This window comes from Typopeltis vanoorti, chromosome 23 (assembly GCF_054136105.1).
Source record: "Typopeltis vanoorti isolate ZY-2024b chromosome 23, IOZ_Tvanoo_1.0, whole genome shotgun sequence".
Taxonomy (NCBI): domain Eukaryota; kingdom Metazoa; phylum Arthropoda; class Arachnida; order Uropygi; family Thelyphonidae; genus Typopeltis; species Typopeltis vanoorti.
In genome coordinates, this window is record NC_143571.1 from 4,585,134 (window position 1) to 4,603,754 (window position 18,621).

At 33.5% G+C, this 18,621-nt stretch overlaps 1 protein-coding gene across 2 annotated transcripts in view; it reads right to left on the reverse strand.

Moving 5' to 3' along the window:
• LOC150093585 (uncharacterized) overlaps positions 1-18,621 on the reverse strand; it is an 83,134-nt gene that overhangs the window by 20,860 nt on the left and 43,653 nt on the right. For both annotated transcript variants that reach the window (XM_090413105.1, XM_090413104.1), the window contains exons 2-5: positions 13,009-13,118; positions 10,304-10,543; positions 8,337-8,501; positions 7,178-7,372 (exon numbers count right to left, since the gene is read on the reverse strand). In XM_090413105.1, coding sequence (XP_090269231.1) covers positions 7,178-7,372; positions 8,337-8,501; positions 10,304-10,543; positions 13,009-13,117 — 709 coding nt within the window. In that variant the 5' untranslated portion in view covers position 13,118. The remainder of the gene's footprint in view (positions 1-7,177; positions 7,373-8,336; positions 8,502-10,303; positions 10,544-13,008; positions 13,119-18,621) is intronic.

Sequence of the window (18,621 nt, forward strand, 5' to 3'; positions counted from 1 at the left end):
GAACCCACATTATTTCAGACATTAAATATTATTATTATTATGATTATGATTTAACACCTCCAGGGAGTCCAAAGACTCATCGAGGGAGTGTGTGCCAACAGCATCGAACGATTGACCCCTTCCAACTACTAACCGCGCTCAAACTTACTTAACTGAGCCATTAGTAGCAGAGGCTCTACCAATCGACCAACCTTTGCCGGCAAGTATATTGTGTTAGGGTTAGGAACCACGAGATGGCGTCACTTGTTGAGCTGTCACTCTTCACTGCGTGCCGCTTAATTAGTGATAGCCTTTCGCCAGATATCTCTGATTGGGCCAGTGGAGATTGAACTGCCCACTCAGTCTCCAAAAGTTAGATAGATCTAAAAACGGCCTCGCCTACTTCCTACATATACGGGAATAAAAAGGCGTTAGCTGATTTTTTTATTTGATTAATTAATTTATTTATATTTATTTAATTAATTAATTAATTTTTAATTAATTAGGGGGTACTTGGTAATAATAATGGAAATTTAAGAAGGGGTATGCGGATATCTGAAGTTTGATGAAACACTGATCTACAAGAAACATTACTTCCATAAAACTTATCGAATACGCGAGTAGCAAACGTAGAACGTTCAGACAACTGTAACTAGCATTGGAACAAGAACTGCAAGGAAGATTTATCTTTTTTGCAGGTAAACTGATGAAGATAACAAGGATATATCGACGAATCTGAGAGGAAAAGAACATAGTTTGGACGTCTTCTTTTAGTAAAATTCTATTTTTGTAAATGCCTTTCAAATATTAATTTTCTCGACGTTTTCAAATATGCTTACGATAAAATTCCAAAGGAAATGCTTAAGAGTACCTATGCTGTATTTTCAGACGTCCCAATTGAATGCATCTTCAGCACGCATACAGATATTAGTTTAAATTCATGTAGTTTATATTCGTAATATCAGTATACCCAATGTTAATAGTGTGTGTATATTATTTATTATTATTTTTTTCTCTCTCTCTCTTTTACTGAAAATGGGTGGTTTGGTACAACTTCATAGAATGATATTCAAATACAGAGCTACTTCAGATAAAAGTTACCAGTAAACCAAGGTTTTTAAGTGTTTTCTATCCTTTTAAGGACAAATTTTATTACAAATAATTTTTTTTCGCATTCGAAGTTTCTCAAGGTCGAAACACCAAAATTTCTCCAAGATTTCATAACTGAACCAAATTCTTATTACCAAATTATTCATTTCAATTTTATTTGACATAGATTTAAAATTTTTTGTATACGTAAACATAATGATAACAAAATTAATCACCAAATAACATAACTCAATAAAATAAAAACTAAATTAAACTAACATTTAATAAAATTTATTTCGATTAGTATTTAAATACATTAGTATTTGAATTTAAGGGTGCTTAAGGATCAAAGCTATATAAATGAGAGGAGAAATCCACATAGCCTTCAAAGGAATGCGAAGAACCAATCAGGGTCTGTGACCTAATGACTAATCTTCACCCTCTCGTGGTGCACCCTGTTGGGTATCCATCTGGATACTGAACAGATGAGGATTGGCTGCCAATTTGGGATTTATCTGACCAAATTGTATTCTTATTGGTTAAACCAAAATACAAAATGATGGCACAACATGACAGAATTTCATGAGGCTGGGACATCGCCCAATTAAACAAGGACCCCGTTGTTTTTGCCAGGGAACCAGGGCACACAGCGAAAAGTCAGCTACTGGAACAAATCCTAAAACTTACCTCAACTCAACATCACCAGAGTTCAAGATTGGTGCGATCAACATATGAAGCCTGAATGGCAAAGAAAGGGAGCTAACTGACGAATTGGATAAGATTAAGATCGACATAATAGGGGTGACTGAAACAAAAAAGACAAAAACTGGTGAGATCTTTCTGAGCAATAAATACAAAATGTTATATTCAGGCAATGACAATCAAGGAAAAGGAGGAGTAGCCATAGTATTCAGCACTAAATACGAGGCTAATCTTCTTGAATGGCAGGCAGTCTCAAGTAGAGTGATGTGGGCAAATATCAGAATGGGGATCTGGACAATGAGACTTATTTGTGCCTATGGTCCCACAGAAGGGTTCTACTAAGGTAGAAGTGGAGGAATGTTTTGAGGCTTTAGAGAAAGCAACTGACACAATGAAAAAGGAAAAGTTGGTCCTTGTTGGGGATCTAAATAGCAGAGTATGAAATGTTTGTCAGACACACAAAAATATTTTGGGAAAATTTGGAGAAAAGAGTAAAGCTAATAATAATGGCAAACACCTGTTGGATATCTGCTCAGGACATAGACTGGTTCCTGGTGCAGGACACTAGAGTGTACAGAGGATTCGAAATTAGAAGTGATCACCATTTAATCTTAAACAGGATAAAATTGAATTTTATATTGAAAAGAGGAACATGCAAGAAAGTTTTAAAGAGAATAAAAGTTGAACAGCTCTCATATTCAAATATTATTCAAGAAAAAAATGAAATAATTTGAGAGTAGGAACCAAACCTTGGAGATTCAGTGGCAAGCCCTGAAGAAAACACTGATTGATTCAGCCAGAGAGGCATGTGGTGAGGTTGTGTGCAAGGATAGAAAAATCAGAACTCCATGGTGGACACAGGAAGATAAAGAAGCAGTGAAGGAGGAGAAGAAAGCATATCAAAAGTTCCTGACAAATAAGTCAGCTTGTGCTCTTAGAGAATACAAATGTAAGAAAGCTAAACACTGTGTAAAACTGGCTAAACAAAAGTCATGGGAGGACTTTGGCAAGAACATAGAAAATAAATATCAAGAAGGTGGCAAGTTATTCTGGTGGTTGTTGATGAAGCTCAGAAATGGAGGAAAAGAGTGCTGTAAAAGGAATTAGAGAAGATAAGGGTGACATGAGTCAGGAGAAAAAGATAATCTTGAAGTATGGAGTAATTACTTCAAAAAACTGCTAAATGTAACAAGCAGTGATGACAGCACAGTAGTAACAAACAGTGACCAGGCATGCAGTCAGGAATACATATCTATATTTGAAGTGGAAAAAGCCATCAAAAGTCTGATATGTGGAAAGGCGGCAGGAGTGGATGATATTCGACCAGAAATGCTCAAGTATGGAGGTATAAAAGTCATACAGTGGCTGCACTGCATAGTTCAGAAGGCCTACACAGAGGGGCCGAATTCCTGATGATTGGAGTAGAGCTCTCATAGTACCCATATATAAAATGGGAAATAAAACTGAATGTGAGAATTACAGAGGCATTTCATTACTGAGCGTTCCTGGTAAGATATATGTAAGCATACTTGAGAAGGATTGTTTAAGAGAAGCTTGGTGAAGAACAAACTGGATTCAGGCCAAATAGAGGCTGTCACGGTCAAATTTTCACTTTATAACAGATAGTTGAGAAATCATGGGAATATAACAAAGATCTGTATTTAAGTTTTGTAGACATGGAAAAGGCATATGACAAGGTGCCAAGAGAGAGAGTAGCTATTCCAAAAGATACAGTTATATGGTGTTAATGTGGCATTATATCCAGCAATACTTAGTCTTTATTTGAGTTGCAAGTCAGCAGTTAGAATTGAAGGAAGTACAAGAGGATGGTTTAATGTTAAATCTGGTGTCAGACAAGGATGTACATTATCCCCTCTCTTATTCATTATCTATAATGAATAGTGAGGGATTTAATCTAAAGTAGTATTAAACCTGATATCAAAATTGGAGGTGTTAATCTCAGCTCTTTGCTTTATGCAGATGATGTTATACTTCTAAATAAATCCGCTACAAGTCTGCAAGATTCCCTGACTAAATTGAATAACTGTTGTAATAGATATGGTATGAAGGGCAGCAATAACAAGACAAAGACAATGAAAATAGGCAGAATCATTGAAAATGTCAACTGTGTTGTGAATGGAGAACCTGTGGAACAAGTAAAACATTTCAGCTACTTAGGCATGATTTTTACTGAAGATGGTAAATTAAATATAGAAATAGACAACAGAATCAGCAAAGCTGGTTTGGTGGGAAGTCAATTGAATAAATATTTATGGAACAAGAGAGAAATTAGTCAAAACACTAAATTGGCTGTATACAAGATAGTGTTTAGACCTATTTTAACTTATGGGTCTGAAAGCTGGGTCAGAAATAAAACACTTGACCAAAGACTAGAGACTGCAGATATGAGAATCCTGAGAAAGATTAGAGGCGTGAACAGATGGCATCAATAGCAATATCATATTAAAAACGAAGATATTAGGAAAGAACTTGATATTGTCAGCATCCAGGAATGCATTAGCAGGGCTCAGGTGGTATGGTCACTTAAACAGAATGGGAGAGGAAAGATTAGCAAAAAAGCAGGAAAACGACCGAGAGACAGACCAAGATATAGGTGGATTGATACAGTAAAAAGTGCCTTAGAAGACAGAAATATAAGACCTGATAATATTGGAGTCTTCACTTTTAATAGACTGATTTGGAGGAATATTGTAGATAGGAAGTTAGTAATGATGTAAATTTTTCATGTAGTACTATCATATTCTGTGCACCCATTTAGGGTACACGGCAGGAATTTGATGATGAGAATGATGATGATGATGATGTATTTGAATTTAGTTATGTTGTAATAGAAAATTGTGAATATAGAATATTCACGAATTTCTTCTTAAGACAGAATTTAAAAAAAAAAAAAAAAAAAAGAACCGGATTTTAAAGTTATAACTGAACGTTGGAAATGGAAATCATCCTATCAAAAAAAAAAAAAAATTGTAATTTCATGTGCATTTTTCCAATAGAAATAAATTTCCAGACGCACTACATGAGATATAATTTGTCAAGTGGAAAAACATCTGGAATCATGCAAACTATCTACTGCATCTGTCAAGTGTATTTTTCAGATTAGGAGTGTGGAATTTACAATATACTCAATACAATATTAACAATTAACAAAATTACAACAAACAAGAATTATGAAAGGCTTGCAGGACATGCAATGAAAGGAGCAGGAGGGGAATTCAGGTAAGAATACTATACTTTAAAATTTGAAGAAGACATGAATTGTAGAAAGATTAATGTAATAAATTTGTTTTCATTAATATATTTGTATGTTTCGTGTATTTGAATTCCACAAAAAAAAAAATGAAGATAAGAAAAGAAAAGAAATCGAAAACCTTATAAACGTGAGTTATAAATGAAAAAAACAAAAAAAAAAAATCGGTAACATTACTAGATATCTATGAACTCTTTTATGTAGGTAGATTGTTAGGACTCTACTGGATTAGTTTTCATCACAGAAATATCAGTGACAGCATGTTGTCCTCTGTCGTTGTGTGTTTTTGACATTTCACTTAACCATTTTTTTTTTAAATAATGGGTTGCAAGCATATAATGAAATTAGCTGTAGTCGCGGCAGTAACAGAGGAAGAATATTTATTTGTTAAATTAGTGAAACCACCACTTCGTATTCTCAGTTCTGTCAAAGCCTTTGGCTTGCATGTGGCCTTAATTGATAAAGCAAATATTTATGTTAAAAAAGAAGTAATTTTTAATTTAAAAATTAAAATTTACTTCTACTTCTACTTCTCTTGTTGCTGTTAAGAAATATTTTCTTGTTCTTTTATTTTTCCATCACATTTACAATCAATAGATCAGAAGAATTTAAAATAAAGTGATGAGAGAAATAGTGTGTTAATAGAATCTATCTTCATTTCTACTCGATTTTAAGAACTAGGTCAAAACGTGTTTTTTTTTTTTTCCAACAAATGTCAATTTCTTTCATTAGACTAATATTTTTACTATGCCGAAATAAAGTGAACAAGATTATTTCAGTTTCTATATTTCCTCAGACAAGAGAGTGGTGCAAGTGAATTTTTTCTACTTTGCACTTTATTATGGAATTAGTACTTCACAACAATATATATGTTCCCATGGACTATTTGCATTGGTATTATAGTGGAGATAAACAAGGACATGACATATAATGGCGAAACGTTGTTATAGGTCTAGATTAGATATATAAAAAGCATGGTAACCACTTCCCCACATATTGGAAGCGGCTGGAAAAAATTCCAAATTTAGTCTTCGGAGCTTCCAGATTATTATAAATAATAATAAATAAATAATATAAAAAATAAATAACCTTCCCTTACTTTTAAAAAAATTCCCTGGTAAGCATGGCAGAAAAAAAAAGACAGTAGCAGCTTAGAGAAAATAATCACATAATGAAGTTATTAATAATGTGTAACAAGAAAGTAGAGCTTCCATAGAAGCTCAGTCAGTTTTGACGATGCCCTTTGGTTGGAAAGCCTTGGGTCCGAATCCCATCTAGGGTGTGAAAAACCTTTATCAGGACCTTTCGGTTGAAAGTAAGTTAATCGCTGTCAAATGGAGGTGGAAGTTTTTCCCAGAAACTTGGGTTTTTCATCTCGCAAAACAGGCAAACCGGCCAGAAGATCACACGATTTCCACACAGGATACTAATGGAATAAGGATTAACCACCCTATGCCATTGGATCTGGTTTCAAAGGCCTGTGTGGTCTACTCATAAGCATAAAACAGCAAGGATGGAGAGAAGGAATAAGAAAGGGATTGCACTGAAATCATTAAAAGATAAAAATAAGAATCCTGTCAGTCATAAAAGAGGATACCATCATCTCAAGGTGAACAGAGTATTTTGATAAACTTTTAAACAGTCGTGCCTCATTGTGCTCTAAGCTTCAATGAGGAAATAGACCTTGAGAAGCCATGCAATGCATCTGCCTCATCTACAATTTGTAGTAGGGTTAATGATTTAGATTAAAAAGTTAATAGTTTTCTAGAGAATTTTTTTTAAAAATTGCGTCGAGCAATGACTATTCTGCATTCGATTAAGTATGCTGTATACGTTCTTTAGTGAATAGCGTCTCCATTTGTCAACAATTGAATTTTATCAATTGTTGGGTAACACCATGCTGCTTACTAGAGGCCTGAAGTGGCTTGAAAATTTTCTGTTTGGTTTCCAGAGCAGGGATTATTTACCCTTAGTCCACCACAGTACTAACTGCATTCTGTGGGGTAGTTTTCGCATAAAAAAAAACGAGATTATGATTACTGTTGACGGTAGCTGAAGATCTTTATAATAAATAACTTAATAATAGTCATATTATGTTCTGAAGTTAGTGCAATTTAAAGGAAATGGAAAATTTACCTTCTCTACCATCACCACCACCACTACTACAATGAGTTGGAGTTGTCCAAATTCCTTCTTTTAAACACTGGATAACAGATTTCTCTAGTGGTTCTGCATCTTCATCTTCGCAGTTAACTGAACATGATGATCCAACAAAAGGATAACAGGGAATTTCCAAATGTATACCTTCAGGAAGCAGAGGAGCGCTACATCCTAATGGGAACACAAAAGCGGAAAATAATATTACAACAACCAAGCAAATAATAATAATAATAATAATAATAATAATAATAATAATAATAAAGATGGATATGAAATTCTAGAATGCTGCTTATTGACTTTATAGGGAGTTCAAATTGTGCCAGTTAATTGAAACATTAATTAAAACAAGAAATTTTAGGTGTGTGGAAAAGCGATATTTTAGATATGGCAAATCGATTTTATTTAATATTCTTAGATCCTAGGACAACATATCCCAGCAATTGCCCTCGGCGAATCCATGAGTGAGATCAGTAAAGAATTAGATACAATACTGAGTGTTTATAGATGTCTGGTTCAGAAACGATAGAAAGCTTAAATAATGTTAAAAATAGTTTGTAATAAATTCAGCTTTTGCAAATGACTTAATTCATGATCCAAAATCCATTTTGATTTTTTAAGGTACAAATCATATCGCTAATCAGAATCAGATAACGCCTATTTGTTCCCGTATAGGGAGTAGGCGATTAATGATTCTTTAATCATATCGCTATTGGCATTCAATTTCTATAATGTTATTTGTTCAGTGAGTATAAAATATACGGAAAGAAGACATTTAAAAATAATTCTCGAACTTGCAACTTCTGTGTTGTCTAGAATTACAGCCGAAGCAGTTAAGGTTACGAGACTAATGTATCAGTCTCTTATCTGCGTATGTTCTTCTGATTGAATTTGCCTGTCTTGTAGAATGAAAAACACGAGTTTCAGCAAGGAAAAGAGTTTCGATATCGATGAGACTAACTACCTCAATTTCAGTTGAAAAGCCTTCATAAAGGTTCTTCGCTTCCAAAACAAAATTCGAACTAGCTTACTATATATACAATATTTTAATTATAAAACTAACAACACGCACTGGAAATCGAGGTCTGTTGTGGAAAATGGAAAACATAATATGAAATTTATTTTTTAGGATACTTACCACACAAAGGAAAAGAAGTCCATACCCTGTCAGTCTGACACATTACGGAAGAAGGACCATAAATCACAAGACCATTAGAGCAACTGACAGCACATGTTTCCCCTGTGATATTCCTGCAGTTTGTAGTAAAAATCAATCCTTCTGGAACGTCTGGAGGAGGACATTCTGAAAAGTGGAATGATATTTTATTAAAATAGATGTATTATTAAAATAAACATTCTTTCTGTGAAATAAAAGTAGACGTTAAAATAAACGTTATGTTTGAGAAAATGCGATCAAGTAGTCATTGGTATTTTCTTTTACGAATATAATTAATATCAAACTCGTGCGTCAAAGATTAGACGAAACTAAATAAATAAAGTAAATCTTGTTGAATAAAGTAAAACGAACTCAATAAAGTAAACTGAAAAGCTATCTCTTAGATTTACTTTTTGTGCATCACCTCCCAAGGCAAGTATTCCACTCATCTACCATTTTTTTTTATTTTTTTTTTTTATCAAACTACCATATTAAGTTCCTCTCAACAATTTGTATATTACAATCATAATAGTGTCCCTTTTCCTATTTACTAGGAACTGAAAATTTACTTTTCTTCAATCTATTCTGATAGATGATGCACAGTAATCCAGGCCGCTTATGTGGTAGACATTTTGGATCATCTGGTGTGAGATCATGATTCTGCTTATTGGAGGACTGAAGTCGCTTTAGAAGTTATGTTTGATGCGTAGTGAAGGGTTCACGAATTATCTAATACTAAAATCAAAAGCCTACTAATGGTTCTAATTGTACAGTAGGTTACCAACCTTTTGTGGTGGACTTGGCATAAAAACTAACTTTATATATAGTGGAATAACAATTCAGCTGTCTCTTGTTGTCAATATTTTTCTCACTTGCGCAAATTCTTCTGTGATATCCTCATCAACTTTGCACAGTATCTTCTAGCTTTTCTTATTCACTAGCATCCCAAAATCCATTGCTTTATCTACCTTCTATAGTACACTACCTACCAATACCATCAACAACGTTGCCTTTAGAAAATGAATCCTCTAAACTTTATAAAATGAATCCTTTGACACATCGAGAGTGTAAAACACAACTGAGAGAATTTTACTTTGGTGATTTCCTCTTTATTTCCTAAAGGAAAAACCACTTTACTCTTAACATTTGGAAATCATCAGACAGCCATTGTTTATATTATCATCTGCTATCAACGAGAGCTGAGTTCATTCTTACTAGCGCTAGAATACAGTAGAAATGTATCGCTGTTTCTGAATGAAACATTTACGAATTCTTCTTGGAGAAAAAAAAAATTAATGATCTGCTCAAATATCAACCAACTAGCTGACCGTCTTTAAAAAAATCACTGAAAAAGTTCCGTTAATCGTCTAAAAGTTTTTCTTCTGGTGATCTAGCGTCACTGAAGTTATGAAAAGAACTTCACATTTCTGAGTTCAAAAGTGCAAAATTTTATATTTATCAACACTGAGCTGGTATCTCCACTCATCAACCATGCGAGTCGGTTGCAATTGGCCCGATGATTTCTGAATATTTTATTCTGACCCATACAACTCCAAGAAAAATGTCCTTTGGAACCTTATTGGTAATCCCTCTTCTGAGACGCAGTTCCCTTTGATATCCGTTACCGAGATAGTCTTGTGTTCGCTTCACTAATCAACTAAACTCGATTGGCTACAATTTAAATACTAATCTTCCATGTGGAACTTTATCAAATACTTTTGCAGTCTAAAAATATCATAGTATATCATGAAAATCATCTCCTGTCTTAAGGAAATTCTCAAATATTCATGCTTGGATTAAAACCATAGCCTGCTGAGAACAGAGATGCTACTCACTGAGCCAACTAGGCGGTGGTTTCCACTCAAGTATTTACTTTCCTGGAATATATATATATATATATATATTGTATATAATGCATAGATATGTACAGTATATATAAGACTACTTACTCGGACGTGGCTGGCAGTTAGGAATGGAAGGATGCCATTCACCTGATCCAGTGCACAGACTCACACCTGGATGACGAGGGGAATAATCAGTCATGTACTTCTCACATTCAAAATAACACAGACTGCCCACGGAAGTACCACGCGTACAGCCAGGTGGATTCCTAATAACAGCATGTCGCTCTTTCAGTAGGTTAGTGGTTTTACAGTTGGTTGTTTCTGCCATTCGACTCATAACAGTTGCTATGAAGAAATCAAAAAAATAACTTAAAGCGAATGGTATAATTCCATTTATTAACTAAATGTAAAGCACAAACTAATTTAATTACAGTAGTAGTAGTAATTTTTCTATTTGTTATTATTACTTCTTTCTGCATTCTAATTCTTCAAATTTTGCTGAATGCGAAGAGATGTAAATTCTCTCCATTTTTAGATATAACTTAGATAAAATCTTTAATGCACCATTGCAAGGAATTTTTGAGGAAGAACAGTGGAAGCTTTTAGTTTTCAAAGAGTTTTTTTTTTTTTTTGTCTTTTTGTTTGTACACATAATGGGTGGCTATGGATTTACTAAAGATCAGTAAACGTACGATGAACAGGGCAACAGATATATATATATATATATTCAACTCTGTTCGAATTTTATTCAACAGATGAATGAAATTCGAACAAGATTCGAGTCCTAGTACAGACATGGATGCTTGTGAATCTCTTTAGGTAGTAGAGGAACTTCACCGAGTATGAGGTCACCATCCGGCTTATTGGAGGGTTGAAGTGACTTAAAAAGTCCCATGTTTAGTCTCTAGAGGAGAAGTTTTGGAATATCTAACCGTTAGGTCCTCCCACAGTACTAAACATATATAAGTTTACACCTCATCATGAATGAGATTCGCATAAAAAATATAATCAGTATTCACCTGGAATCGTGTAGAGCGTCTTTTAGTTTTCCCAACTGCCTCAATTCTTCTCGAAATTATTTAGCAAGATTATATGAAATACGGAACATATGAAATTAAGGTATAGTGGCATGTTATTTTGTACATAAATTAGAAAGCTGTGCTATTGAAAAGAAGACATTGGCTACATAGTCATCTTCAAATGAACATGAACAGATAACACTACGAGGACTTATGTTAGTGTGATCATGTCAGTTTTTCTTATATGGCATAAAGATAAGTATAGTCCATTGCTATATTTAATATTTGTGAATTATACCAATCGAGAAATTCAGAGTGTAATATAAATATCTGCAGATGATACTGAAGGAAGTCGATACGACAAGCAAAATTCAGGGTAAATCTAAATAAGATAAGATATTTCACTGGTCTCAGAAAAGGCAGTAAGTTAGGTTTCAGAGCTACAAAAGGAAAATGCTTCCTTTGTGAGTGTTGCAATATCTCATGCATACCCATTTAGTAAATATATTGCACTCATTTGTGACTAATATCACTTGTGGGTTGCACTAAGGTACAGAGTTTGAGGAATCGAGAGTGTAAAACACAACTGAGAGAATTTTACTTTGATGATTTCCTAAATAAATATTGCTGCCCTGTATGAGATGAAATGTTTACACTATTATTTATACTACTGCCACTGCGAGAGTACACGCCGCATGCCAGCAAATTGATCACTGTAGTTCAGGTCAATGCAGGAGTCACTTTCATGTTATTAGATATATTCCTTGATGAGCTGTATAGACCACTGTGGGACTTACGGATGCAACATCACAAGACAAGCAAACAGCAGGCATAACTATATGAACATATATTTAATTTCATTAACATCAGACATTATTTCACTATAATGGACTAAGTATCTTCTAGGACAACATGTACAATCATTCAATCAGATTGGTGCAAGTAAATCTGGATTCTATCGACCAAATGACCTGCTTCTCATGTTTGCATATGGAAAGGCAGAAGCACGTTTTCTTATTGCTCAAAATAAGATCATTCAGGCGGGGAAACAAAAGCAAATAAGCAATTAACCTCATCGACAGCCTTAATTGACCTGGCATAAGAAAATGGAAAGTATGTACTGGCAACACTCTTATGGTTAAGAAGGTCACCAGAGTTTGCGCAGGAATGTTCTGGCGTAAACAACTACTTAAGACTTAAAAGGATATACATGATGAAAGCGGGGAGGGTCGAAAAGCTGTTGTAAAACTGTTTAAGAAAATAGACCAAAGCTCATGGTTTAAAATCCTGTTACGACAGTATATAATGCTTGTGACTACCAATAGCAACGTTTACAGGTGGGAGCTATGGACCATCGCATGGTGGGTGTCATTTCTCCAAGGTCGCGTAGGGAAGATGATTATCTCTTACGTGTTCGGCACAAAATGCACATCTTGAGAGTGCACAAAGTAATGGGGATTCCAAATTCGTCAGCTGTATTCATATTCACAACGTTGCTAGCAGTCATAAGCATTCTGTTTTCTCGCAATCGTTTGTCACCCACGAATATTGAATCCTTTCATAAATAGTTTTACAACAGTTAGTTTGACGTTCGCCCTCTTCCCTATCCGAACTGGTGATACTTCCTACATATACAGTTATTTGTGCTATGCGCCCAAGTGTGTTTGATAACATTCTGACGAACCACGACAGTGATCATCATTTCAGCACTTTCTGTCCAATCCGGGTATATTGTACATGTTATTTGTATAAGTATAAAGTACAGATAACAGTAAAAGAACAAGAACTTACCAAAACAGAAAATTATTAACAATCTCAGCAGCAATGAACATAGTTCCATATAATTAACGAGACTCCAACTTGCATGAGGCCACCATGATGTTACGGGATACATATACATTCTGAAACCAAACCAATATACATTGAAGAGATTTTGCATCTTTATTTTAAATGTTGAAAATAACATTGTCGAAAATAACTCATGATGCAGTTTGATTCAAAATTTATTGACGTACATATATGTACTTTAAGAACTTTTGGAAAAGATTCGGTAAATGACAGATATTCAAATATTCATTATTTACGTTTTTCCCAACTCCAAACACTCACCTATACTGAGTGCCCGATATATTTGCGCGGCGGAATCTCAAAATACGCAACAAATTCCATGTTTCAATCGATCGTTATAGAACGGTGATTTTCAACCGATGTGCCACGAGATTTATGAAAACAAATTAATTGAAAGAAATAATGTCGTAATTTGCGCATTTATTTATTAGTGTCTGGTCTTCCATCTTTTTGTGGATGTAAATCAATCAAAACTATGCCTATTTTTTGCGAGATCATCAAAAAAATTAAAAGAATATATTTTTAGTGTGCCGCAGTTAATAATTAGTCTATGTTATGAAAAAGGTTGAAAATCACTGTTATAGAACTTGAAGGATATACATATCAACGTTTCACTAAAATATTGACAGTGACTAATGTTATTATTATTATTAGAAGCACGCTGCACAACGTATGCTAATAAAATTTTATTTGTTTACAAAGACAAAAGAAATTAAGTCGCTAAACAAAAATCAATAGTTAATGCCGCATGCTATTATAACATTTTTATTACTATTAATTTACACACGCTTGAAGAATTTTAGTTTATTTCAGTGATGTCACCTCCAATTGATACTGATAACTTTTTTGGGAAAAAAAATTAAAAAAAAGCGTTTTTTATGATATCAGTATGAATTGGAGGTGACATCACTAAAAGATATCCGCAAATGATGAGCTCGCTCATCTCCACGAGGCTGAGCAGACATTTTCTGGAGGAGAGGGGGGGGGGGGGGTTAGGGGAGTATTGCAGGGAAGACCTCAGTCACCCTCTTGACTACCTTTTCACTTCCACAACCTGATGCTATTTTTTTTCCTCCAAAGTTATCAGTATCAGTTGGAGGCAACATCACTAAAAGATATCCGCAAATGATAAGCTCGCTCATCTCCGCTAGCCTGAGCAGACATCTGCTGGAGGAGAGAGGGATGATGGGTTAGAGTATGGGATGGAGGAGCATTTAGCATCAGTTGGAGGTGACATGACTAAAAGAAATCCGACAACGGCAAACTAGCTCATCTTCCTTAGATGAGCAGACATCTTCTGGAGGATAGGGAGGGTGGGGGAGCCTTGCAGGGAAGACCACTGTCAACCTCTTGACTACCCTTTCACACCCAACACATAATGCTATTTTTTTTTCCATCCAAACAATTTCGGACATCCGCAATGTCGAGATCGTTCATCTCATTGGTTATCAGTTTGAGGTGACATCACTAAAAGATATCTACAAATGGGTAGCTCGCTCATCTTCCTTTGGATGAATTCGAGCCACAGAGATAAAGTTTGTATCATAATGTCACAAAGTAAGATAAACGCACATCAACATCAATCCACCAGCATGCGAAAATATGTCTGTGAGTCATCTGCGTGAAAGTTTCATTTTGGAAGGAACGGTCAGGGTCAAGGGTCAGGTAAACAGTACTATAAAGAAAAACAATCGAGTCGAGTGGCTTTTCAGTTACTGCAATTCGCTCATCCAGTGCAGCTATCGTATTGTGTTGTGTTGTGTTGTGGTGTTTAGGTCCAGTAAAGTAAAATAATGAGTGATCCACAAAAGTCTTTGAAATTTTCTTTCTTCAGGAAAATAGTGTAAACTAAATATTGTGAAATGTTTTTAGGTAATTACAAGTTTCGATTTTTTTTTCGTTGTAAGTAATATTTCAGCAAAATAAAATAAGCATTTGTAAAACTTAAATGAACAAAGATGTGTGTTGTTGTTGTGTTTTCCACAGTGAAATTTTTACTCAGTTATTCAGTTTAGAATTTGATAATTAAATCCATAACTTTATACTTTAATGCAATTCTGTTTAATTATTGTAAAAAAAAAAAATCACTACTGTGAAATTAATGCAAGGACCATGGGAAACCTGATATCCTGTAAGTAAGTATTTAGAAATTTGTCTAATGCTACCTATTGACATTTTTTTTTTGAGTTATCTGTAAACATTTCGTTCGCATACTCGAAAATCCTACCTGTTAGAATATGGTGATTTTACAGAGAGAAAGCAGATAATTTTACCCAAAACATAACTTAAACTCTTAAAGTTTAGTATAGAAAAAAGGTTTGTACTCTCCAGATAACACAAATACAAATTTTACCTTTCCCAACACAAAGTAAGATAAAAATTTGGTTATTTTAACTCATCACATTACCAAACTCTTAAAAAAGCTTGATGTAAAAAAGAAAAGAAGGTACATTTTTCTTTTCTTTTAAGATATTTGTACATGATAAAAGTTTAAAAACATATCACTGCCAGTCGAAACTTTTTTTTTCTTTTTTTTCTTCTTCAAAACTTGACAACACATATTTGTAGTTTAGTGAATAAAGTACAAATAAACTGAAAAGTGACAATTTTGTTACTACATCTGTAGATACCTTCACCAGACTAGAAAAAAACAATCGTACCAAATTCAAACAATATGACTGTTAGAATTTGGTTATTTACAGAGAGACAACTGATATTTTAGTCTATCACGTTACTTAAACTCTAAAAAAGTTTATTGTAGAAAATAAAAATTATATCGTAGCATGCAGATAACAAATGAATCAACATGTATATATCAAATAATAATCGCCTTTGGAAGAGAAAAATCAAAATCATTAACAAATTTAATAGCCATACCCGTTCTTCATTTAAATGATACCAAATGATGAAAACAATATGGGAAGGAATTTCCAAAGTTTGAAAAGCTGATGAATTTCTTGCTTGTTGTGATCATAAATAGTTATTTGAATGTAAACATTTTATTTTTCTTGCGAGTCGAAACTTATTTCAAAACTTTACCACCCGTACATTCTAGTAATGGGGGAATTAAAAACAGACCATACCAAATAACGGATTTGTAGTTTTGTGAATAAAGTAAAAATGAACTGATAAGTGACAATTTGTTACTACATCTGTAGATACCTTCACCAGACTAGAAAAAACAGTCGTACCAAATTCTAACAATACGACTGTTAGAATTTGATTATTTTACAGAGACAAACAGCTGATATTTTAGCCAATCACGTTACTTAAACTCTAAAAACGTTTGTTGTAGAAAATAAAAAGGTATCGTAGCGTGCAGATAACAAGGAATCAGCATGAATGTATCAAAAAAAAAAAAAATTACCGCCATTGGAAGAGAAAAATCAATAACATTAACAAACTTTATAGCTGTTCTTTATTTAAATGATACCAAATGATGAAAACAATATGGGTAGGAATTTCAAAACTTTGAAAGGGTGATGAATTTCTTGCTTGGTGTGATTCCAAAATAGTTATTTGAAGGTAAACATTTTTTTTTCTTTACAATTTTCTTTCTTTCTTTCTGAGCTAATATTCATTTGAAATAAGAATACATAATTATTTATTTGTTTTGGAAAGAATATCTAATATAATAATTGTGTTAAAATATATAAATATCCCTACTGTGAAAAAAAAAAAAAAAAAGAGTCGAGCTGAGAGGACAACAGTCAAAATACAAATTTAAGTAAGACCATAACATTTTTTTTTTCTCCTTGTAAAATTTAATGCCACAAACTAACCAGATTTCTGTTATTTTATTTTATTTATTTATTTTTTTGACTCAGTGAATTAAAAGTCTTATTTGTTCATGCAAGCCCTCAAATATATCAAGAAACTGTCAACTCTTGGAAGCAAAAAAAATCGGGTATTAAATTAATAACCAGAATTTTAGTGCAAAAGATTTCACCTGAAATTACAATACTGCTAGAATTTGGTTATTTTACAGAGCCATTACGGGTAAGAAGAGAACTATGACTGACCGGAAATGTGTCACTCATTTATCTAGAAACAAGTCTAATGAAAATTAACAGTGTGGGAAAATAATTCACACACAATTTATTTATTTATTTTACTCAGTTATTCTGGATATAATATGTAGTTAACTGAATTTTAAAAGTAAACCCTATAATGAAAAAGTCAAATGGATTTCAGATTTGTGTTTGTGTTCTGTGCTGTGAATATATGTTAAAAATCAACAATTTGGAATATTCAGAAAACCTAGATAGTACCAACAGAATTCCATACTCTAATAGCAATCGGAATTCGAAACCGGAAATAACACTTACCCTAAACAAAACGGCGCATAGACTTTCCCGCCAAGCTTGGGCAACTTTAAGATAAGACTTAATGAGAAATATTCAGTGTTGGAAAATAAATTCACATATACTTTATATATTTATTAATTCTGCTCAGTTATTCTATTAGAATATGACCTTTAAAAGTAAAATACATAAAAAACCAATCAATTTGAAAAAAAAAAAAATAAAATAATAATAATAATTTCACTTGTCAGAATTCCATACTCTAACAGCAATCGGAATTCGAAACAGGAAATAACACTTACCCTAAACAAAACGGCGCATAGACTTTCCCACCAAGGTTGGGCAACAGTGGGAAAGAATTAATACAGAGAACCAATCGGATACTAAAGTAAATTAAGTAGTCCACTAGCTTTTCTGGCTATTTACAGAAATATCTTTCAACTCCTATGTTTTGTGTGTTTTGTGGTGTGAATATATGTTAGCCACAGTAACCTATAATGAAAAAGTGAACTGCAATTTTCAGACTTGTATTTGTGTTCTGTGAATATATGTTAATCAACAATTTGGAATATTCAGAAAACCTAGATAGTACCAAGATGTTCCCATTCTGGAAAGAAATGTAAGTTTTTTTTTTTTTAACTTGAACATAACAATTGATAATTGTAATACAATAATCACTGTTCGTATGTTTTACTTAAAAGAACAAACAGTGTCTTTGATGTGTTATGTATGTTTAAGTAAGAATACTTTGAAAATCACCGTGAATTCACATACGATTTGTTTATTTATTTATTTATTTATTGAACTTTATGATCTTAATTTAGACAAATCAAAATATTCGGATGAATTATGAATAAAATATGAACTTGATTAGAATATGAATATAGAAAAAATACAGATGAGCTATGGAAAAAAAAGTGTGTGTGTTTGAGGGACATTAGTATATATAATTAAATTATTCAGAAACCAAAAGACGGACGCCATCACAACTCTACTCTACTCTAAGAATTTCCGCCTTTAACAGGAAAGAAAGAAATATCCATAATGTATTGGAAATTAGTACACCCATTATTAGACAACCAAACAAAAAATGACGGATGTGTGTCACCCTGGGAAAATTCTAAGCTATCTTATCTCAAAAGCATCGCCCACAATTCCATAGCCAAACCAAAACACCATGTGATATTACAGAGAGACATATGTTCCCCAGAAATTTCCAAACACATAACGTCACGATTCTTATCTCTAAAAA